Below are 22,888 nucleotides of genomic sequence, written 5' to 3' on the forward strand. Positions count from 1 at the left end.
TGAAAAAGCATTTAGCAGATCATTAATAAGGCAGATTTTCTTGCTTGTCTTCTACCTTTTCCAACCTAACTTCTCCAAGTCTACTGGAAAAAGAACATATAAAGAAAATATGACAGTTTAAGATTTTAGTGTTTTAAATTTCTACTTCCACTTTTGAAAATTTTAGACTTAAAAGATCAGAAATCTACTTATAGGATTCATTATAGTTTCCATCTTATAGTTAGTGCATAGGTAATGATAAAGTCAATGAACATCTCATTTTTTTTCTACTATCTGATTATAAACTTACTTCCCTAAGGTCGTAGCTTTCCTTACAGACACATTACCGATGGTCTAGGAAAAAAAGTCTACTTGGGAGAGCCCCAAACACTTCCTCCAGTGTCATAGGACACAATGACTATTTTCTTCTTTGGTATCCTTTCCTCAAGTTTTGGACCATCAAGCTAGAGGAAGGCAATAGTGAAGAATTTTAAGTCTCTGATTCCCTCAATAAGCTCAACAGATACTCAATCTTCATAAAGTTTTACAATTACTTAATTTCTCCATCAATATAATCATAGACATGCAGAATGCCAGAACTAAAGGAGGATCTTAGAGATCATATAGTTCAATTCCTGAGTTTTACAGACGAAGATCCTAAGTCCCACAGATATTAAAGAGCTTATCAAACACAACCAGCAGAGAAAGGACAAATATCAAGGTCACCTGATGTACAGACATATGCTTTTTCCATAGGACTATAATTGTATTTTGTCCTAGAAGATTGCTAAAGGACAGAATTCTGTGCTAAAAATAAGCTGCAATAATACATTAAATGGAAATGTGTTCCAGGATATTTCCTATTGAACAGATTTAATTCTGGCAATCTTTAATTTTGGGGGGGCACTCAATTTTTCTTTCCATCATTTCTACGCAGATAATGAAACAGACCATCAACATACACTTTCATTGAGTTTACTAGCTTCAAGACGCATTCTAGTCTTCTCCATATTTTCAATTTCTTGAACTATTTCAGCAGCTGTTAAAATAAGGACATACAGCCAATGTTAATTACATGGTTTTCATCATTATACTATGGATATATAAGGTGTTAACTCTAAAGGCAAAAGGTGGGTATACATGAACTCCCTGTCCTATTCTTATAATTTTTCTCTAAGTCCAAAGTTATTTCAAAATAAAAGATTACAAAAATAACATGGAATAAAACATTGAACTCTTACACATGCAGAACAGTTGAAGACAACCGTAAGAGTAATTTTGCTCTTTCCTTTAAGTATATAGGTATAAATAGCAGTCCCAATGGAATATGAAAATTAATTTGTTAATGTGAATCCAATTCTTAGCAGATATCCACTCAAACTCCAATGTACTAAACATAAATATACACTTTTATATACAGAGCATTAAGACTATGGAAATAATAAAAAGTCTAACATACATGTTACAGAAATCCCAAAAGAGGAAGAAAAGGGAAGAGAAAAAATATTTGAAGACCTAGTGGCCAGAATTTGCCAAATTTAAAAAAAGACATAAAACCACACATGTAAAAAACTCAAGGAGCATTAAGCAGAATAAATGCAAAAACAAAACAAAACAAAAATACAAGAATAGCATATATACACACTGAGAAATAAAAATCTGTGAGAGCCAGAGAAAAAGAGTATATTACATAAAGAAAAATCAAGCATTATATCATGCTTCTCATCAGAAACTATTCAAGCCAGAAGACAATGGAGTAATGAATTAAAAGCACAGAGGAAAAATCCTGACAATCCAGAATTCTCTCTCAATGGAAATATTTTTCAAAAGTGAAGGAGGAATAAAGATTTTCTGCAACAAACAAAAACAGAGAGTGTATTATTAGCAGATCTATACCACAAAAGCGTTAAAGGAAGTTGCTTAAGCAGAGGAAATATGCTTAAGCAGAGGAAATACGAAACAAGAAATTTATGTCTTCTTTATCTCTTCCTATAAGAGAAAATGAAGAATGCTAGAAATGGTAAAAATGAAGGTAAATACAAAATATATATATATTTTTTTTACCTCTCTAAAAGATAACTGTCCTTTTAAAGGAAAACAAGATTATTGTGTTAACAGCATAGGTAAAAATGTAAAACTCATGACAACAACAACACAAAGAATTAGGGATTGGGACTACACTGTTGTTAGGTTCTTATACTACAAATGAAGCATATCATTCGAAGGTAGACTGTGATTACTTGAAGGTATCTAGTACAAACCGCAGGTCAACCACTAAAACTTTCTAAAAAGAGAAAATAAACCCAAAGAAATAAAATGTATTAGTGAAAAAAAATACTCAGTCCAAAAGAGAACCAATAAATAAATAAATGGAACAAAAGCAGATAAAACAAGCAAAAAACAATTAGGAAGACTTTAACTGTAAAGCCAACTATTACCAATAATTCCATTAAATGTAAATGATCTAAAAGCAATAATAAGAGATAGAAAATGCATATTAGATTTAAAAAACCTAACAAACTACATGCTTTCAGCAAAGAATCCTTTTTATTTTATTAAGATTTTACTTACTTATTTTTACTTATTTACTTATTTTTTTACTTTGATTTTACTCAAAGTGAGCATGAGTAGGGAGAAGGGCAGAGAGACAAGCACACTCCATGCTAAGTTGGGAGCCGATGTGGGGCTCCCTCCGAGGACCCTGAGATCATGACCTGAGCTGAAGTCAGATGCTTAACTGACTGGGCCACCCCAGCACCCCCAAAGTACCCATTTTAAATAAAAGACATAGGTTCAAAATAAAGGTATGGAGAAATGTGTCATGTAAATACTAATTAGAAGAAACATAGAATAGCTTTATTAATATCAGGCACAACAGACCTTAGAACAATGAATGCTGTCAGGGATGAAGAGGGAAATTACAGGGATGCCTGGGTGGCTCAGTCGGTTAAACGTCTGCCTTTGTCTCGGGTCATAATCCCAGGGTCCTAGGATGGAGCCCCACAGGAGCCTGCTTCTCCCTCTGCCTGCCACTCCCCATTTGTGCTCTCTTGCTCTCTCTCTCTCTTTCTCTTTGACAAATAAAGAAATAAAATCTTAAAAAAAAAAAAAAAAAGAAGGAAATCATATAATGATAAAGGGGTTAATTCACTAAGAAAATATTCCTACATGTGTTTGCACCTAGAACAGAAATTTAAAATTAACAAGAACTTCTAGTTCTGAAGATGGACTAAGACTCATACCTCTCCTCATATTCTTCCTAAGTATAACTAAAACTCTTAGATGTAATATAATAACAGACAATTGTAAGAGAATTATGAAAGATAGAAGGAGGAAAATGGACTGCCTAAGGGTCTCAGAATTTAAAGAACAACATGATGATGAGTTCCCTAGGCTTTCTCTTTATCTTCTATATATACCAGACTGGGCACTGGTGAAACCTGCAGCCCAGGATCATCAACCATCTCTCTCTCTCTCTCTCTTTCCCTCTCTCTCTCCCTCACACACACACACACAAACTCCAAGAAACCAATTTTTGTTCTAGTAAAGGACTATGAAAGGATAAGACCAATAAACTTTTTGATAATACCTGATCTAGTCCAACTAAACACTGCTGATGCTTCCTGCCCACCAAAGTATCATCAGAGAATAAGTGTAGAGTATGGATTCTACCCCCTTAATTCCCCCAGCAGTAGCAGGAAGACTGGGGACAGCTTTTTTCTTTCAGGAACACTGTGCCAGTAAAGACCTAGTGAATAACCTAGATCTCTATCTCTCACCCACCAGTAGCAGGTAGCAACCTCATCCCCTAACAGTGATTGCAGTGAGGATCTCAAAGAGAAAAAACCTGAAGGTAACCATCCTTTAAACCTGCACAGCAAATCCTAAACACATTCCTGACCCACTCACATGTGAAATATCCTAAAATTAACAGGCCAGGAATGCCTGAGTGGCTCACTCGGTTAAGCATCTGCCTTCGGCTCAGGTCATGATCCCAGGGTCCTGGGATCAAGTCCTGCATCAAGCTCCTTGTTCAGCGGGGAGCCTGCTTCTCCCTCTGACTGCTGCTCCCTCTGCTCATGCTTGCGTGCGTGCTCTCTCACTCTCTCTCTCTCTCTCTGACAAATAAATAAATAAAATCTTTGAAAAAAATTAAATTAATAGGCCAAAAAGGTCTGAGAACTGAACCACAATATGGAATATCAGGTTTTCTGAGTGCCCCCCAGGTGGCAATTAAATGAAGCAGACCTGAAACAACACTGCAAGAGTTCTGAAAACTAAATTGTCATTAGAACCATAGTCCACAGAAGGAGGCCTGGATCTGAAGCTAAACCTTAACAGCATGACTGCCTGTTACAGTAGAATATTTTAAAAGGAGCTAGAATCTCATATTACAGTCAAGATGTCCAGGACACAATAAAAACACTTATCAACTAAGAAGCAGGAAAATGATAACTTCAATGAGAAAAGGCAATCAACAAATGCTAACACTGAGATTACTCAAATCTTGAAACTATAAGAATTTTAAAGCTACCATCATAAAAATGCTTCAAGAGTACACTGCTATGGCATATGATTATTATTCTTTGTATATTTTGGAATACTGTGTAACAGAAACTGGTAAAAATTAATGCAAGTAATATTTTTATGAAAATAACACTTATAAAAATCCTAGTTTTGGTGACATCTGTGTGGCTCAGTTGGTTAAGGATCTGCCTTCAGCTCCAGTTATGGTCCCAGGGTCCTGGGATCAAGCCCACATTGGGTTCCCTGCTTAATGGAGAAAATGCTTCCCCTTCTCCCTCTGCTGCCCTCCTACTTGTGCACTCTCTCTTTCTCTCTCTCACTGTCTCTCTCTGTCAAATAAATAAAATCTTTTTTTAAAAATCTTAAAAAAAAAAAAGAGTACACTGTTATGTGGAATTTAAGAAACAAAACACAGGATCATAGGTGAAGAGAGAGAAAAAATAAAACAAGCCAAAACCAGAGAGTGAAACAAACCATAAGAGACTCTTCATCATAAGAAACAAACTGAGGTTTGCTGGAGGGGAGGAGGGTAGAAGATGGGGTAAGTGGGTGATGGACTTTAAGAAGGGCATGTGATACAATGAGTGCTAGGTATTATATAAGACTGATGAACCACAGGCTTGTATCTCTGAAACCAATAAAACATTATGTTAATTAATTGAATTTAAATTAAAAACGGTTTTAAAAATGCTTCAAGAATAATTAGGAGCACTCTCAAAACAAAAGAAAATAAAACTGCTACTGTATGTAATATTTTTATGTCCATTATAAAAGTACAGCTTTTTAAAGTAGTTTAAATGTTACATTTCAGTTACTAATGTCTTAGAAGGGACAAGTGAGTAACAAGAATTAGAAACAAAGTGAAACAAATGAACCCCACTGTATTTCAGTAAAAAAAATCAAGTCACAATGAAAAAGGTAAAAAGGAAATTATGACCACATATTTGCTTGCATACCCTCAGTCTAAGGGAGGAGGGGAGAAGCAGCCTGGGAGAGAGAACTAGAAAATATCCTGAATTCTTTTTCATAGGTAGGTCTGTTTTGCCGTGGTGTAGTAGTATTGATGAAGCAATTTTAAAACTATTTTAATTGTGCGATAAAACTGAACAAATCAGTAAGTGTGCTGATACTACTAAAGGGAGAATTCTCTCTGTGGGGGGGGGGCGGAGAAAGGGAAATATAAATATGTAAGAGAGAAAGGTAAGGAACTCTGTCAGATTGGACTCTAAACACAGGTTCAGTATGTCCTCATAATTTCTAATGCATATAAGTATAAATGGATTTACATGTGTACATACATATATAATACATAGGCATACATGCATCAGGAGATACCACTACAAATCCAACAGAATGGCTAAAATTAAGAAGACTGGAAATACTAAGTGTCGGCAAGGAAGTGGAGCAAGTGGATCTCTCATACAATGAAGAATAGTGTAGCCATTTGAAAAACAGTTCAGCAGGGTGCCTGAGTGGCTCAGTGACCTCTGCCTTCGGCTCAGGTCATGATCTGAGGGTCCTGGGATTGAGCCCTGCATCAGGCTCTCTGCTCAGCAGGGAACCTGCTTCCCCCTCTCTCTCTGCCTACTTATGACCTCTCTCTCTCTCTCTCTCTCAAATAAATAAAATCTTAAAAAAAAAAAAAAGTTCAGCAATTTCTTTACTTTTAAGCACACACTTACTATATGACCCATGGGTATTTATCCAAGAAAAATGAAAACATATGGCTATACAACAATCTGTAATCCCATGTTCATCACAGCTTTATCCATAACAGCCAAAAACTGGAACACAGCTTGACAATAAAAATGAGTGAATTACTGATAATGCAACATGGGTAAATTTCAAGAGCACTGCACTAAGTGAAAGAAGCCAGATACAAAAAACTACATAATGTACAATATGTATAACTCCATTTGACTGGCATTTTAGAAAAGGCAAAACTAGAGAAACATAAAAGATCAGTATATCTCAGGGCCTTAGTGTAAGGAAGAGGGAAATGACTACAAAAGGGTAGAGGAATATCTGGGGAAGAAAATGTTCTATATTTTGACTGAAAGGATAGCTAGATGACTATGCATACATTTGTCAAAACTCATCTAACTATACACAGTAAAAAAATGCATTATAGAAGCACACGGGTGGCACAGTTGGTTGAGCATCCAACTCTTGGTTTCAGCTCAGGTCATGATCTCAGGGTCATGAAATCGAGCCTCTTGTGGTGCTCAGCACTCAGTGTCAACTCTGCTTCAGACTCTCTCTCCCTCTCCTTCCGCCCCTCCCCACTGCACTCCCCCCCACCAAAAAATTAATCTTTAAAAAATAATAGGATGACTATGCACCAGTTTTAAAATGCACACATAAAAAGTGAATAAATAACAAGGTGCTGGATATAAGACAATGTATAAAAATTACCTACATTTTACATGCCAGTGACAAAAAAATAAAAATTGACATTTTAAAACAAGACACCAATTACAACTGCATCAAAAACATCAAATACCAATGAATAAGTCTTTTAAAAAAGCCCTTCATACTGAAGACTATAAAACATCACTGAGAGAAATGAAAAATTAAAGGGTTAAACCAAATTCATGGATTGAAAGACTCAAATAGGGTACCGATATCAACTTTGATACCAAAATGATTACAGATTCAACATAGGCCCAATCAAAATCCAAGCAGATTTTAGTTTCTTGATGAAATTTTACAGGCTTATTCTAAAATTTACATGGAAATACAAAGGGCCTACAAAAGCCAAGGCAATCTCAAAAAACAAAACTAGAGGAACACATTGCCAGGCTGCAAGATCTATTATAAATTACTCATAAGGGACGCCTGGGTGGCTCAGTGGGTTAAAACCTCTGCCTTCAGCTCAAGTCATGATATCGGGGTCCTGGGATCGAGCCCCGCATCAGGCTCTCTGCTCCCCAGGGAGCCTGCTTCCTCCCTCTCTCTGCCTGCCTCTCTGCCTCCTTGTGACCTCTGTCTGTCAAATAGATAAATAAAATCTTTTACAAAAAACAAACAAATAAATAAATAAATTACTCATAAAATAATTAAGACAACACACTACTGATAAAAGGATTAATGTGACTTAATGGAACAAAACAATGTCCAAGACCCACACATACATAGTTAGCTGATTCTCAATTAAGATGTACTGACAATTTTATGGGGAAAGGACGGTTTTTCAATAAATGGTGCTGCATTAATTGGCCATCCATATGGAAAAACGGGAGAATCTTGCCCTTACCTCACAATATATGCTAATATAGATTCCAGGTTAAAATCTAGGTCAAAATGTAAAAGCAAAAACAATAAAACTTTCAGAAGAAAACAAAAGATCTTCCTAATCTTGTAGTAGGCAAGGACATAGAAAGCGCTAACGAAAGGCAAAATGCAAAAGATTAAATAGTACAGTTAAGAACTTAGATGTTTTGAATTAAGTCAGAGGCGAGCCTGTTTCTCCCTCTGCCTCCCCCATCAACCCCTCTCGTTCTCTCTCAGACAAATAAATTAAAATCTTAAAAAAAAATTGTGCTAAACATTGTAAGTCATTGGGGAAATGCAAACTAAAACCGTAATGAGATACTACCAAGAACCCACCAGAATAGCCAAAAAGGAAAAATGACAATACTGATATTGTCAAGGATGTGAAAAAAACTGTAACTCTCTGAACCTCCTGATGAAAGTGCACATTAGTAGAAATGAAAACAAGAAAGGAAGAAAAAAAAAGGAACTAAATGAGGGGGGAAAAAAGCACCCTCATACTGAGTTTTTTGCTATATTCATGAAAACTGAACAGCTGCAGAAATATAACAATTTCACTACTAGATATATATACCCCCAAAATATGTGTGAATAGGTGCATCAAAAAATAAAAAAGATTACTCACAGCAGCATTATTCTTAAGAGCCAAAGAGTAGAAAAAAATCCAAATAACCATCAACCACTGAATGGAAAAATAGTACGAAATACGTATACAATGGAATACTCTACAGCAACAAAAATGAAAAAAAATCACACCTGCACATGAAAACATGGATGAATTTTCTAAACGTAATGTTGCACAAATGAAGCCACACTCAAAAGAATAGATAAGCTATTTATTATTCCATTTACATAAAGATAAAATATAGGCAAAAGCAGACAAAATGAATAATCCCTACTGTTAGAAGTCAAGATGGTGATCACCTACGAGAATGAAGGTGGTAGTGACTGGAGGTGGGAAGCACAGGGACTTTTGGGACACTGGTTCTGACCTGAAAAGTGGTAACAAAGGTATTTTCCCTCTGTGAAATACACTGTGATAATTCACCGAACAATACAATTTGTATATTTTTCTGTTTGCATATTATACTTGTTTTTAAAAAATTAGGTAATTCTTGGGGTGCCGGGATGGTCAAAGTGGCCTCTGCCTTCGGCTCAGGTTATGATCCCGGGGGTTCTGGGATCGAGCCCCACATTGGGCTCTCTGCTCAGTGGGAAACCTGCTTCTCCCTCTCTCTCTGCCTGCTTCTCTGCCTACTTGTGATCTCTGCCTGTCAAATAAATATATAAAATCTTAAAAAAAAAAAAATTAAAAATTAGGTAATTCTTTATATACTAATAATTCAAAGAACTCCAAAATATGTGTGTGGCTAAATGAAACAGGACAAATCATTAAAGAGTGTATATATAGGGGCGCCTGGGTGGCTCAGTGGTTTAAGCCGCTGCCTTCGGCTCAGGTCATGATCTCAGAGTCCTGGGATCGGGTCCCGCATCAGGCTCTCTGCCTGCCTCTCCATCTACTTGTGATCTCTCTCTGTCAAATAAATAAATAAAATCTTAAAAAAAAAAAAAAAAAGAGTGTATATATAATACTAACATTTTTACCAAACAATAATCAAGGACATATGTTTGTGTATAATTAATAATCATAATGATAACATTTACTGAATGCTAATTACTTGCTAAGGTATGGGGCTATGCATTTTTCATTTATTCCTTTCAAAAACACTATGCAGTATGCAGTATTATAACCCTTATTTTATAGATGAGAAAAGTGAGAGAATAAGTAACTTGCCCATAGTTTCCCAGTCATAAAGCTGCAAAACTGGGATTTTAACAGGACTCTCTAGATCAACTCTTCCTCCCACACTATCTCTGGAAAGATACACAAAAGAAACCAGCAGCAGTGGTTACCTCTGAGAGAGAAAGAATAGTGACTGAGAGACTGGCTGGGAGAAAGGCTTATCAGAGTATAACTAAGTACCTTTTGAAGAAATACATCTGCATGTCCCATCTATTATCAAAATTGTATTTATTAAAATTCTGTTTTATGACTTATAATCCCTGAGCTACACAAAACTGCTTTAACCAGAAAACAAGAACTCATTGCTTTATTAGTTTACCTGATTTAGGATGCAAAGCATCGCACTGGGCATTGTACATGTGTACAAATTCTTGGTGCCTTTTAATGAGCTGTTGTTTATTTCCTTGAACAGACAGTCCATGCTCTTTTAGCTTTTTCTTTAAATCACGATCTGAGAGCAAGTTATATACAGTTTTGGGCAGAGGCTTCCTTTTGTGAACAGAACTAAAAAGAGGGGGAAAAAAGAGATCACTTAGAGTTACTGTGAACTATCAAATGTTCTCCACATAAAACAGTTAATTGGCCTTCTGATGGAGTACCAGTGTGACTGGGAAAATAGCGGAACCATTAAGATAAAAATGGGAAAGAGAAGAAGAATTAAATTTGCAAATAAGGTTGACAGTGTTAGACATGATGCATCTGAGGTGTCCACAGCACATTCAGATACCGAGGTCTAGGTGGCAGCCAACTTAGAGAAAAAGGTCTCAGAAAGATGTCAGGCCTAAAGATACAGACTGGCAACACCCATGGAAGGCTTGTGCACTAAATGCTATGAGAATCTCACTTCAGAATCACACTTACATAGACTTCCTCAGTTCTCCACTGCTTTAAAGCATCTTTGTCCCAAAATGTGCCAGTGTTTTCCATGCAAAATCTCTGCAAAAAACTGTTACCTGGGATGATCAGAGTACAAACACTATTGAGATTTAGACTACAGATTTAAGAATATAGCTGCTTTTGAAAAAGTGCCAATCCACAGGCAAAACTGCTTCCTTAAAGTGCAGGCAATCATTGTACAAAAGCTCTAGATTAAATAAAAGATGCATTGGGATGGTTAGTTTTAACCAATTCATTACTGCCAATGAAAAAAGAATTCTGAAAGTTGACAGGAAGATAATATTCTTATGGCAACATCTTCAAAGAACATGACTGAAAACAACAGCAAGAAATACAAGAAGGTTTTGTTCTCTTCAACTTCAATTAATTATATTAACAAATATATAAGGATTACAAGCACCATCTGTCTCTTCATTTTATTTATATAATTTATACACTGACAAGCACTAAGCTACAATTTAATATAGCAAAGCCCTATGAAAAGACATTTTGCTCCCTCCAAAAAACCAGTTAAGAAACATTACTTCTTAAAATGGAATAGAAGTCAAGCTACCAAATCATTGTCAATGATTTGGACAATTTTAAAAACAGAACCTTAGTGAGCTTTAAACTATTTAATCTGATTATAAACTGGCTCTCTGAGTACATTACTTGGCTCAATACCATAGCAATTAGGTGCTTAATAAATACGCATTCAAAGTAGTCATTAAAATTCCAATATTCCAAAATTTAAATACCAGTAAAAACTAATAAGCACATGAAAGTAAACAGTTTATCCAAAACAAAACAAAACAAACCCGAGATTTTACAAAGGACTTGCATTTAACTAGTTCACCTTCAAAGCCATACTACACAAACTGGAGTAAATCTTGGAATCACCAAGGGAGTTTATTAAATTGTAGATTCTTGGTCACACCTCCACACCATCCCCCAATTTTGATTACATTCAGAAGTGGAGACCTAAAATCTATGTTAACAAGCTTCCATAGAGTAAATCTGATGTAAATCGCCCAAAGACTACACTGAGAGAAATAGTACAATTAAATATCTGTAGAATGAAAACAACCAAACATTTTTCTACTAACCAACAGTACCATTCCCTAAATTATTTCTTTTATGCTTTATCAATAACATCTAAAAGCCAGAGATAACTATTTATCATAGAAAGACCTACAAACCCTCAAGAAAGTACATTTTTCGGAAAACTGCCCAGTGGGCTCTATGAGACAGGTAAGATTACAGCTAAATAAAATCACAGTGGGTAGCAAGAGCTAAAACATTTTATAGTTTATACAAGCACACTGTCAGGGACAGTTCAGTAATTTTATCAAGGATAGACAATTAAACTCATGACTGTGAAATTCAAATGGGAAACTCAACAGTTTAATGGTATTTACCATGAAAAGCACCAACAGAAATCAACAATTTCTATCCAGAATTTTAAAATATGAAGCCTGACAGATGATTCCCAAAACGTGAAGATAACACTGATCCATCATCCATGATTTAGTGAAAGTGAGTAATGCATTTAGGAGTCTTCAGAATCTGAAGACATCAAAAGGAAGAACAGTCTTTGAATCAACTCTGACACAACTCTACATAGAATGGGTTAAGGGTTGTCACCCCTATTAAAGAAACGGCCTGCCAGGGTGTTGTGGATAAAATGTTCTAAATGTCATAGTATATTTTATGTGACCAGACCCCAGGACCAGGATGTAACTATATAGAAATGCAGTTCAATGTTCCCCTAAGCATATCTCTACAAATCAGTTTTGTAAGACGTAAATTATGAGGATAAAAAGGTTTTGGGGTCAAGGGTGCCTGAGTGCCCCTGTGGGTTAAGTGTCTGCTTTTGGCTCAGGTCATGACCCAGGGTCCTGCGACTGAGCCCCACAGTTGGCTCCCTGCTCAGCGGAGCCCCTCCCCTGCTAATGCTCTCGCTCTCTCGCTCTCTCTCATAAATAAATAAAACCTTTAAAAAAAAAAAAAAAAGATTTTGGGGGTGCCTGGGTTGTTCAGTGGGTTAAAGCCTCTGCCTTTGGCTTGGGTCATGATTCCAGGCCTCTGGGATAGAGCCCCACATTGGGCTCTCTGCTTAGCAGAAAGCCTGCTTCCTCCTCTCTCTTTCTCTCTGCCTACTTGTGATCTCTGTCAAATAAATAAATAAAATCTTAAAAAAAAAAGAAAGAAAGAAAGATTTTTGGGTCAAGTAAATGTAGTACTCACTAGATTAAACAAAACCCAACAATTGCATTGATACAGGACTTCTCAAAGCCTTCAACACACTAACTGGTATAATGAATCTTTCCCTAAGAAATATGATATACAGGGCTTCTAAACTGCAAGACAGAGCAAATGGCAGGACTACGGTATTCCAAGGAGCAGGGTTTGGAACCACTATTGGAACTTGAACTTAATTATGTTTGGATGAGTATGTCTTTGGATAAACTGACAAAACTAAATGTATTAGAAGAAATATGACAGATGCATCTAGAAAAAGAGCAGTCCAAGCAATACTATCAGTGCTGATTTCTCACTATTCAATAAGAAGAAAATACTCAGCCTCTATACTTGAAACTCATTCCTCAGGAAGAAACACTTTTTTTCTTTTTAAAAGTGGGCTTAAAAAGTGCCCAATGTGGAGCCTGAACTCAGGACCCTGAGGTTGAGAGTCACATGATCTACTGACTAAGCCAGCCAGGCGCCCCAGGAAGAAACACTTCTAAGAAGAAATGCAGGTCACCGGATTCTCATGGCGTATGGGAAATAACCCTCAGGATGAAGAAGCCAGAATGGAAGAGGTGGAAAATAGTTTAAAAATCATAAGAAGTACTTGCTGAGGTAACTCAAAGGTTATGCTTAACTTTCTTACCTTCTGAGGCTTTCCTTCTTCTCCTCACGTGTTAAACAGCTGTCTAAGTGCTTATTAATGTGATTTTCTGGAATATTAACCCCGCAAACAGGACAATCCACTGTAATTTTTAAATAGAGAAAGAGAGACTTTATTATTTACATAAAGGGCAAAAATAATGTATAACCTGTCATCTTTCAGCAATTAATATAAAAAATAGAATCCCAACCTTCACATGCACTTAGGAAAGCAGAAGAAAAAAAGAATGACACCTCAGGGCAACAGGACTGGGAGACACTATTCACTGAGTAATGACTAAGTTGTGGTAAGTCACATAATTAGAATCCGGGGCTTACAGAAGAGATTGCAAAGAAGTCTGGAAATTCATTTATCAGAAAATGATTTGGTTAAGTCTTTTTTACTGAGGGGTGACTGACCTATAGAACTAATCTTAAGTTTTTCTGTCTTAGGAGCCATTCATCTGCAGCACTATAGCAATCATAACAACATGAATAAGATAAACCTAGCTGGGGACAGGAAGCTATGCAAAACTAAACTGAAACATTTGTTGGTTTGGGCCAACTACTATCAAAATTAACAATGGTTACAAATTTAATAACTTAGCTCTTATTTGTAATTACAAATGTAGTATTGCCTTTAGAAAACACAATCACTGTCAAACTGTTTGATGAAGTTGTGGAAGAATCTTGGGGCTCAGAGGCCACCATGATAATGGCAGGGGTGAAGCAGGAGGTCAGGCCCTCCATCTCTACTTCAATGGAGCAGGACCAATTTTAGCGATTTTATGTGTTACAATTTGCAGTTAAATTTTAATTGAAAAAATTGGTCTGTTGGGGAAAAAAGTTAACTATCAAGCTAAAAACACTACAAGAACTGTCAACTGATAGACTAACAAAATATATGGTAGGAAATGCAAGATTCACATATCCTCACAAAAAAATTTTTTTTAATTTTATGTATTTATTTGAGAGAGAGAGATAGGGAGAGAGTGACATCAACAGTGGTAGACGGAGAAGCAGGCTCCACTGCTGAGCAGGGAGCCTGATGCAGGGCTCAATCCTGGGACCCTGGGATAATGACCTGAGCTAAAGGCATACCCTTAACTAACTAAGCCACCAAGCGCATCTCGTTACAAAATTTGACAACTAATATGCTAACTTTAACCTAAGTTTAATAACCACTAATAGTGGGGCACCTGGGTGGCTCAATCAGTTGAGCATCTGCCTTCAGCTCAGGTCATGATCTCAGGGTCCTGGAATAGAGTTTGCATCACCAGGCTCCCTGCTTAGCAGGGAATCTGCTTCTCCTTCTCCCTTTGCCCTTCCCTGCCATTTGCACTTTCTTTTTTTTTTTTTTTTTTTTTTATTTGACAGAGAGAAATCACAAGTAGATGGAGAGGCAGGCAGAGAGAGAGAGAGAGGGAAGCAGGCTCCCTGCTGAGCAGAGAGCCCGATGCGGGACTCGATCCCAGGACCCTGAGATCATGACCTGAGCCGAAGGCAGCGGCTTAACCCACTGAGCCACCCAGGCGCCCCATTTGCACTTTCTTGTGCATGCTCTCTCTCTCCCTCAGATAAATAAATAAATAAAATCTTTTTTAAAAAACTAAAATAAATAACCACTAACTGTCCTGCACTATGTGTGATGTGGGTGTACCAAAGATATCTTAGTGTCTGCCTAAAAGGTGCCCTGAACTTCACAGGTAAGAGGAGACATGGAAACATAAGTTAAACAAGCTAATTCATCAAAAAAGCAAACTATAAACAAAATAGCCCAGAAAACAAGTGCTGTAACACTTTCATGATGTGAGATGTCAATATCAGCTAACATAACTAAAGAATGATTAGGATCTGAATAGAGTATAAAAAGGTAAAACAGGGGTCAGCAAAACTTTTTTTTTTTTTAGAGAGAGAGAGAGAGCAAGAGCATGCACATGAGTGAGCATGGTGGGGGTGGGGACTGGATATCTCAAGCATGTTCCCTGTTGAGCACAGAACCCCCAACACAAGGTCCAATCTCACAACCCTGATATCATGACCTGAGCCAAAATCAAGACTTGGATGCTTAACATAATGAATCACCCAGTCGTCCCAGCAAACCTTTTTAGTTAAGGGCCAGCTAGTAGAGATTTTAGGCTCTACGGGCTAGATGGTCTCTGTTATAACTACTAACCACGGCCATGGAGCATGAAAGCATTCATCAACAGTATGTCAACAAATGGGTGCAGCTATTTTCTAGTGAATCTTTACTTACAAAAATAGGTGTAAAGCCAAATTTGGCCTACAGCTTGTAGTTTTTCCAATCTCTGGGTTTATTCAAGGAATAATGGGAAGATTAGCGTGGCTACTGCAGGAGGATTTTTGAGATGAAGAGGTAAGAAATAAGGTCAGACATCTAGGGGAGGGGTCTAATTGTCTATAGCTATAAATGCCAGTCAGAACAGCTTGGAAGTTTCAAAGAGGGGCATAAGAAGATAAAAGGAGCTCTTTAAGATTAAACTGGAACTGATATGACAGATGAGGAGGGAAATTAAAAGCTGAAAATTAGAAAGCAACTGCCATAGTTAAAATATGAGCTAATTAAAATTGCTTCATTTTTCCAGCAATCAGCCTGAATTCCTATTCTGTGAGAGAGAAAGAGTATAAAAATATCTTGCAGCACTGCTTACTTACATCAATTCCCGAGACTGTTATAATGTGAAATGTGGTTTGTCTTTTCCCATTCCACCCCCCTCAAGATGCTTATTTATTCTCAGGTCATATAGGATGAAAAAATTTCCCTTAAGTAAGAAAATATATATATGAAAATAATTTCCTACCTTTGGTAACCTGTTTCAAAGTTGATGTAGAGGGTGTCTCAGGAACATGACCATCTAAGGAACACAGAGCTGCCTTTTCTATGGAAGGTATCTCCTTGGTCTTTGAAGAAGTGCTCACCTCTTTCTGAGGGATGAATTTAATCTCATTCTCTTTTATCAACAACTCTGATGTAGAACCACCAGTTTCTCTGATCAAGAAATTTTCCATTAACCTGCTTCCTTGCTTTAAAGAATGTCTGAAGGCTACAGGAGTGTGTGCTTTGGCAGCAAGGTTCTTTGAAGAGGAGGAAGCAGGAGATATGGGTGGTGACTCCAAGGCAAACTGCAAAAGATGATTCCTTGAAGCACAAAAAACACAATGGATAATGAAGATGTCAAATTATATACAATAAGTAAACTGTAAACATAAGCTGTTCATCCAATTAACACTTGCTTCTGTGAAATACCAAACTTACTCCATAATGACAATCAAACCAGTATTTCTTCAAAGCAACAAATCTGACTTAAAAGGCAGTTAATCTTTTATAAAGGAAAATGGAGATACTTTAGCAACTGGCCATAAAGAATACCTGGTGTGAGACTTATTCTCCAACCATACACAACTTTAGAAACAAATGTTTCTAGCATGGACTATCATCAATGCAAGGCTGTAGTCAGTGAAAGAAAAGGGAAACATGAGGTGACCCAACATTCCCCTAAGAACTTCCCCTGGAAGCATCTTCTGGAGTTAGGTATTGAAATGAAGTCCAAATAGAGACCAGAGGGAAGAGAGATGAGAGTTCTGAGCAAAGACGGCTAGGATTGAAGGGGTAGGGTGCTGGACTGGGGTACCCATAGAAAGAGAACCCCCCAAATCTGCACAAATTCTCATCCATTCCTGATCATCTCCAGGGCTGCAAAAGCCTAAGAGAGAAAACAAGAGAATCTCGTAAGAAGCACATGTTGAGAAGCTGAGATTCCCAAGGTCAGTGAAAAGTTGTTGGGAGTCTGAGCACAGCCAAACCGGAAAGATATTGGTAAAGATCCCAGACATTCAGTTAAAACCCCACAAAGGCCATATCTCAGGATAAAGGACCATACTCTGGAAATATAAAACATAAATAGACCAAACCAGCAAAAAACTAAATAAGGCCCTAACAGAATAAAAGTGAAGAGCTAGTGGGAAGCCTGGATGGCTCAGTCAGCTAAATGTCTGACTCTCGATTTCACGTCAGGTCTTGATCTCACAGTACAGTGCATTAAGCTTCACACTGGGCTCCATACCAGGCCTGGAGCCTACTTTAAAAAAAAAAAAAAAAAAAAGGAGAAAAAAGTGAAGAGCTGATAATTTAGCCACTTGTGAGAAGAGAATCCAACATCTTTCAAAGGAAGATAATTCAGTCTCTATAACATTTCATCGGAACACATTTAAAAATGACTAGACATGCAAAGAAGCAAGAAATTAGCCACTAATTAAAAGATCAAATAGTCAATGGAAGTGGATCCAGAGGTGATCCAAAGAGTGGCATTAGAAGGACTTCAAAATTACTGTGATGAATATTAAAGATGAAAAAAAAAAAAGAATAAAAAGGTAGCATACTGTTAGGATGAATTAAAATCCATCCCAAAAAGGATAAAGAAAGAAAATAAAACCTAGGCATGTATTACTCAAACTGTTAAAAAAATAAAGAAATTCTTGCACATAACCAAAAAAAAAAAAAAAGCCATGGTACCTCTAAGCATGGTTTCTCAACCTTGGCACTACTGACACTTTGAAACAGATACTTCTTTTGCTGTTCTGTGCATTGTAGGAACATCAGTAGCATATACCCGACTCTAGGTTGAGACAACCAAAATGTAACCAAACATTACCAAATGTCCCCTAGGGGAGGGGTAAAGGGAAAGTAAAATCACTCCCAGCTGAGAACCACTGCTCTAAGAAATAATAAAAACAAATAATGTTTTATAATATTTACTTCTCGGCAAAAACAATGAGAGCAAGAAGATAACAGAATGACATCATGACATATTTAAAAAGCAAAACTACCAGGAGTTCTATTTTCCATTGAAAATAGTGCTCTAGGGTGCCTGGGTGGCTCAGTCCATTAAGTGTCCCCCTTCGGCTCAGGTCATGATCCTGGATCATGTTGTCCCGGATCCTGGATGGAGTTCCCCAGGGAGCCTGCTTCTCCCTCTGCCTCTGCTTCTCTCTCTCTGTCTCTCATGAATAAATAAAATCTTTTTAAAAAGAAAAAAAAAAATAGTATTCTAAAGTGAAAGCAAAATACACTCTCAAACTAAGAAAAGCAAAGAGAATTCCTCACTGGCAGACAAAAAATACTATAAGACATGTACTTCAGCTTAAGGGAAACAATTTTAGAAGGAAGCACAAAAATGTCGGCAAGAATCAACAGCTCCAGAAATGGTAAATATGTGCTCAAAAACAAAACTACTGACGGTTTTCAACAACACTAACAATGTCTTACAGGACTTATAACACACATGGAAATAAAATACATACAAAAACATAGCAAAATAAGGGAGACTGAATAATATAAAAATACTGTGACGTTCTTGAATTGTTCAGGACATAATAAAAGTACTAATTTATAGTACATTATCATTAGGATATATTTTGTAATTTTTTCAGTAAGGACTTAAAAGGGTAAGGCTCAGAGTGTTGAGCCGCTGCCTTCGGCTCAGGTCATGATTTCAGGGTCCTGGGATAGAGCCCCACATCGGGCTCTCTGCTCAGCAGGGAGCCTGCTTCCCTCTCACTCTCTGCCTGCCTCTCTGTCAAATAAATAAATAAAATCTTAAAAAAAAAAAAAAAGAGTGACACTAAGATATAATGTAAAAACTAACAAAAGAAATTAAAAAATAAAAATACTCTTAATATTGAAAAGAATGGGCAGGAATAAAGAAATAATTTTTTTTTTTAAAGGAGCAAATGGAGAAAGAAAACAAAAAGTAATATGGCAAATTGTAATCACATTAAATGTAATGGATACAGACTCCAAAATACAAAGATGGTCAAAACACAAAAGATATAACTATATACTGTGTGAAAGAAAACACTTTTTTTTTAAGATTTTATTTATTTATGAGAGAGAGAGAGAGAGAGAGTGTGCACAAGCAGAGGGAGTGGCAAGCAGAAGGAGAGGGAGAAGCAGACTCCCTGTTCACTAGGGAGCCTGATGTGGGACTCAATCCCAGGACCCTGGTATCATGACTGAGATGAAGGCAGATGCCACCCAGGCGTCCCAAAACACTTTAAATATAAAGACCCAGGATGGTTAAAAATAAAAGGATGGGAACAGATGTACCACGAAAACACTAATGAACAGAAAGCTGATATGGCAACATAAGTAAAACATTAACATTAAGGCAAAAAGTATCATGAAACATAGAAGGGGATATCTCATTTTGACAAAATGGTCCATTTAATTCAAAGCCATAAAAATCATAAATTATATTCACTTAAAAGCATAGTTTCAAAATATATAAAGCAAAAACTCCCAGAACTAAAAGGAGGAACAGCCCATTCATAATATTGTTTGGTTTAAATAATAGTATGTATAAATCTAAACACACCTTTCTAACTTACAAAACAGATAAAAATCAGTAAGAATACAGAATATCTGAACCAACCCAATTAATCAAATTGATGTAATTAACAAAAAATATTACAACTGACAAATGCAGAATACATATCCTTTTCAAATATACATGGCCCATTCACCAGCATAGACCACATTCTGGGCCATAAAGTAAATCTCAACAAATTTACAAGGGATGAAAAAATTCAGTGTATCTACTCTGACCACTGTGACTTCATGTGACACCCAGTAACAAAAAAATAAGACAATCTCCAAACTTTTAAGAGACACATTAAGTGTGTGAAGCACCACACTTTCAAATAACCCTTTAGGTCAAACATAATGCAAATTAGGAAATATTCTGAGTTGAATGACAACTTGGATGTTTGCTAAAACAACATATAGCTTAATAGAAAAACTGAAAATCAACACTCAAAGCTTCCAACTTAAAACATTAGGTAATGAAGAGGAAATAATGAAGTAAGTACTAATAGATATTAATGAAATAGAAAATAAGCATTTAAGAGGATTTGAGCAAAGCCAAAAGTTGGTTCTTTGAAAAAAATTAACAAAACTAGTAAACTTCTACCAAGACTGAACAAAAAAAAGTGAAAATACAAACTATGAAACAAAGAATTGTAAGGAGACATCATTATGAATCCAACAGAAATTAATATGAGGATATTATCAATAAAATCAATATTTTAAATGAAATGGAGAAATTTCTTAAAAAAGACTACTCATCAAAAACTACCAAAAGGAAGAAACAGAAAATCTGAAGAGTGGTATTATCTAGTAAAGAAACTGAGCTGTAATTAAAAACCTTCCTACATAGAAAACTCCAGGCCCAGTTGGTTTTGCTGGTAAATTTTACCAAATAATTCTGGAAGAAATAATATAATATCAGTGTTACACAAAATCATCCAGAAAATTAAAAAAATATTATTTCCCAGTTCACATTAAGCTAGCATAACCTTGATAACAAAATCTGACAAGTACATTGTAGGAAAAAAACATTATAGTCTAATACAGACACAAAAATCATAAATGAAATATTAACAAATAAAATCTGGACACAAATAAAAAAAATAAATAATGCACTATAACCAAGTGGGATTTATTCCAAGAACACAAGGTTGGTTGGTTTGCTATTTGAAAAATCAATCTAATTCACCACAATTAGCAAAATAAAGGAGAAAACTATACAATCATTACAATAAATGCAGAAAAAACATTTGATAAAAATTCAATACCTATTCATAATAAAAACACTTTAGAAAACCAGGAATAGAAGGTAACTTTTTTTTTTTTTTTTTTTAAATTAAAGTAGGCTCTGTGCCCAGCATGGAGCCCAACACAGGGCTTGAACTCACAAGCTTGAGATCAAGACCTGAGCAGAGATCAAGAGTCAGATGCTTAACTGAGAGAGCCACTCAGGCCCCCCAAAAGCAAACTTTCATAATCTGACAAAAGATAACTTCAAAAAAACTATGCTAATATTATAGTCACTAGTAAAACTTTGGATATCTCCCCCTAAGACTGAAAACAAGAAAAAGATATATCTACCACCACTATTTCTCTTCAAATTGTACTGGAGGCTCTAGCTTTTGTGGTAAGGCAGAAAAAAACACACAAACAACAAAATACACACACACACACACACACACACACACATGCATACACACACACACACAAACAATGGGAAAAAAGAAAACTTATTATATGCAGGTGACATGATTATGTTCAAAATAATCTAAAGACTCCACATGCAACTAGAATAAGTGAATTTTTGCAAGACCCTGAATGTAATTATCAGTTAACAAAAATTAATGTCTATATGTTAGCAAAGAGAAATGAAATTTTAAAATAAATACCACTTGAAATACCATCAAAAACTTTAAATACCTAAGAATAAATTTAACAAAAATGTATTAAATTTATATCTTGAAAACCACCAAATCTGCTGAGGGAAATTTTATTTTATCCTATTTTTTAAAAGATTTTATTTATTTATTTGACAGAGAGATAGAAAGCATAAATAGGCAGAGCAGCAGGCAGAGGAAGGAGAAGCAGCTCCCTGAGAAGCAGGGAGCCCAATTCAGGGCTGGATCCCAGGACCCTGGGATCATGACCTGAGCCGAAGAGAGATGCTTAATCAACTGAGACATCCAGGTGCCCTTGCTAAGGGAAATTTTTAAAAAGACCTCAGTAAAGAAATATCCTATGTACATGGATTAGAAAACTCAACAATGTTAACATATCCATTTTCTCCATATTTATTTATAGATTCAATAAAATGCCAAGCACAAAAAAGGCAACTTTTGTGGGGGTGGAAATGATACATTCATTCTAAGATTATGGAATATTATGGATATACACAATGGAGTATTATGCCTCCACCAGAAAGGATGAATACTCAACTTTTCTATCAACATGGACAGGACTGGAGGAGATTATGCTGAGTAAAATAAGTCAAGCAGAGAGAGTCAATTATCATATGGTTTCACTTACTTGTGGAGCATAAAGAATAACATGGATGCCACTGGGAAATGGAGAGGAGAAGGCAGTTGGGGGAAACTGGAGGGGGAGACGAACCATGAGAGACTGGACTCTGAGAAACAAACTGAAGGTTTTGGAAGGGAGGGGGCAGAGGGTTGGGTGAGCCTGGGGGTGAGTATTAAGTAGAGCATGTATTACATGGAGCACTAGGTATGGTATATGAACAATGAATTCTGGAACACTGAAAAGAAATAAAATTAAATTAAATTAAAAAAAAAAAAGAAATCAAGAAATCAAAGGCCCCAGAATGAAAGTAGTCTTAAAGGAAACCAAAGTTGAGTACTCATACTACAAATGTTAAGAACTTAACAGCACAGTTATTGTATTAAAGACACTGTAGTTTTAGCTGAAAGAGACACAGAGAATGTGTCCAGAATGTCCAGAATTAGCCCAACATGTGTAGTCACTTGATTTACAACAAAGGAGCCACTGCAATTTAGTGAGTCTTGATAAATGGTGCTCAAGCAACCAAGTATCTGTCGAGGAAAAAAAAAAGGAATCCTGACTCTTAACCTCCATCATACATAAAAATTAACCTGAATAGGTTCACAGGCCTAAGTGTAAAAGCTAAAACTGTAACA

At 36.3% G+C, this 22,888-nt stretch overlaps 1 protein-coding gene across 1 annotated transcript in view; it reads right to left on the minus strand.

The window, feature by feature from the left end:
- Positions 1-22,888, minus strand: part of RAD18 (RAD18 E3 ubiquitin protein ligase) — a 105,753-nt gene that overhangs the window by 51,847 nt on the left and 31,018 nt on the right. The window contains exons 5-8 of the mRNA XM_059387891.1: positions 16,171-16,508; positions 13,353-13,452; positions 9,903-10,087; positions 942-1,018 (exon numbers count right to left, since the gene is read on the minus strand). Of these exons, the coding sequence (XP_059243874.1) occupies positions 942-1,018; positions 9,903-10,087; positions 13,353-13,452; positions 16,171-16,508 (700 nt within the window). The remainder of the gene's footprint in view (positions 1-941; positions 1,019-9,902; positions 10,088-13,352; positions 13,453-16,170; positions 16,509-22,888) is intronic.

This window comes from Mustela nigripes, chromosome 2 (assembly GCF_022355385.1).
Source record: "Mustela nigripes isolate SB6536 chromosome 2, MUSNIG.SB6536, whole genome shotgun sequence".
NCBI lineage: Eukaryota > Metazoa > Chordata > Mammalia > Carnivora > Mustelidae > Mustela > Mustela nigripes.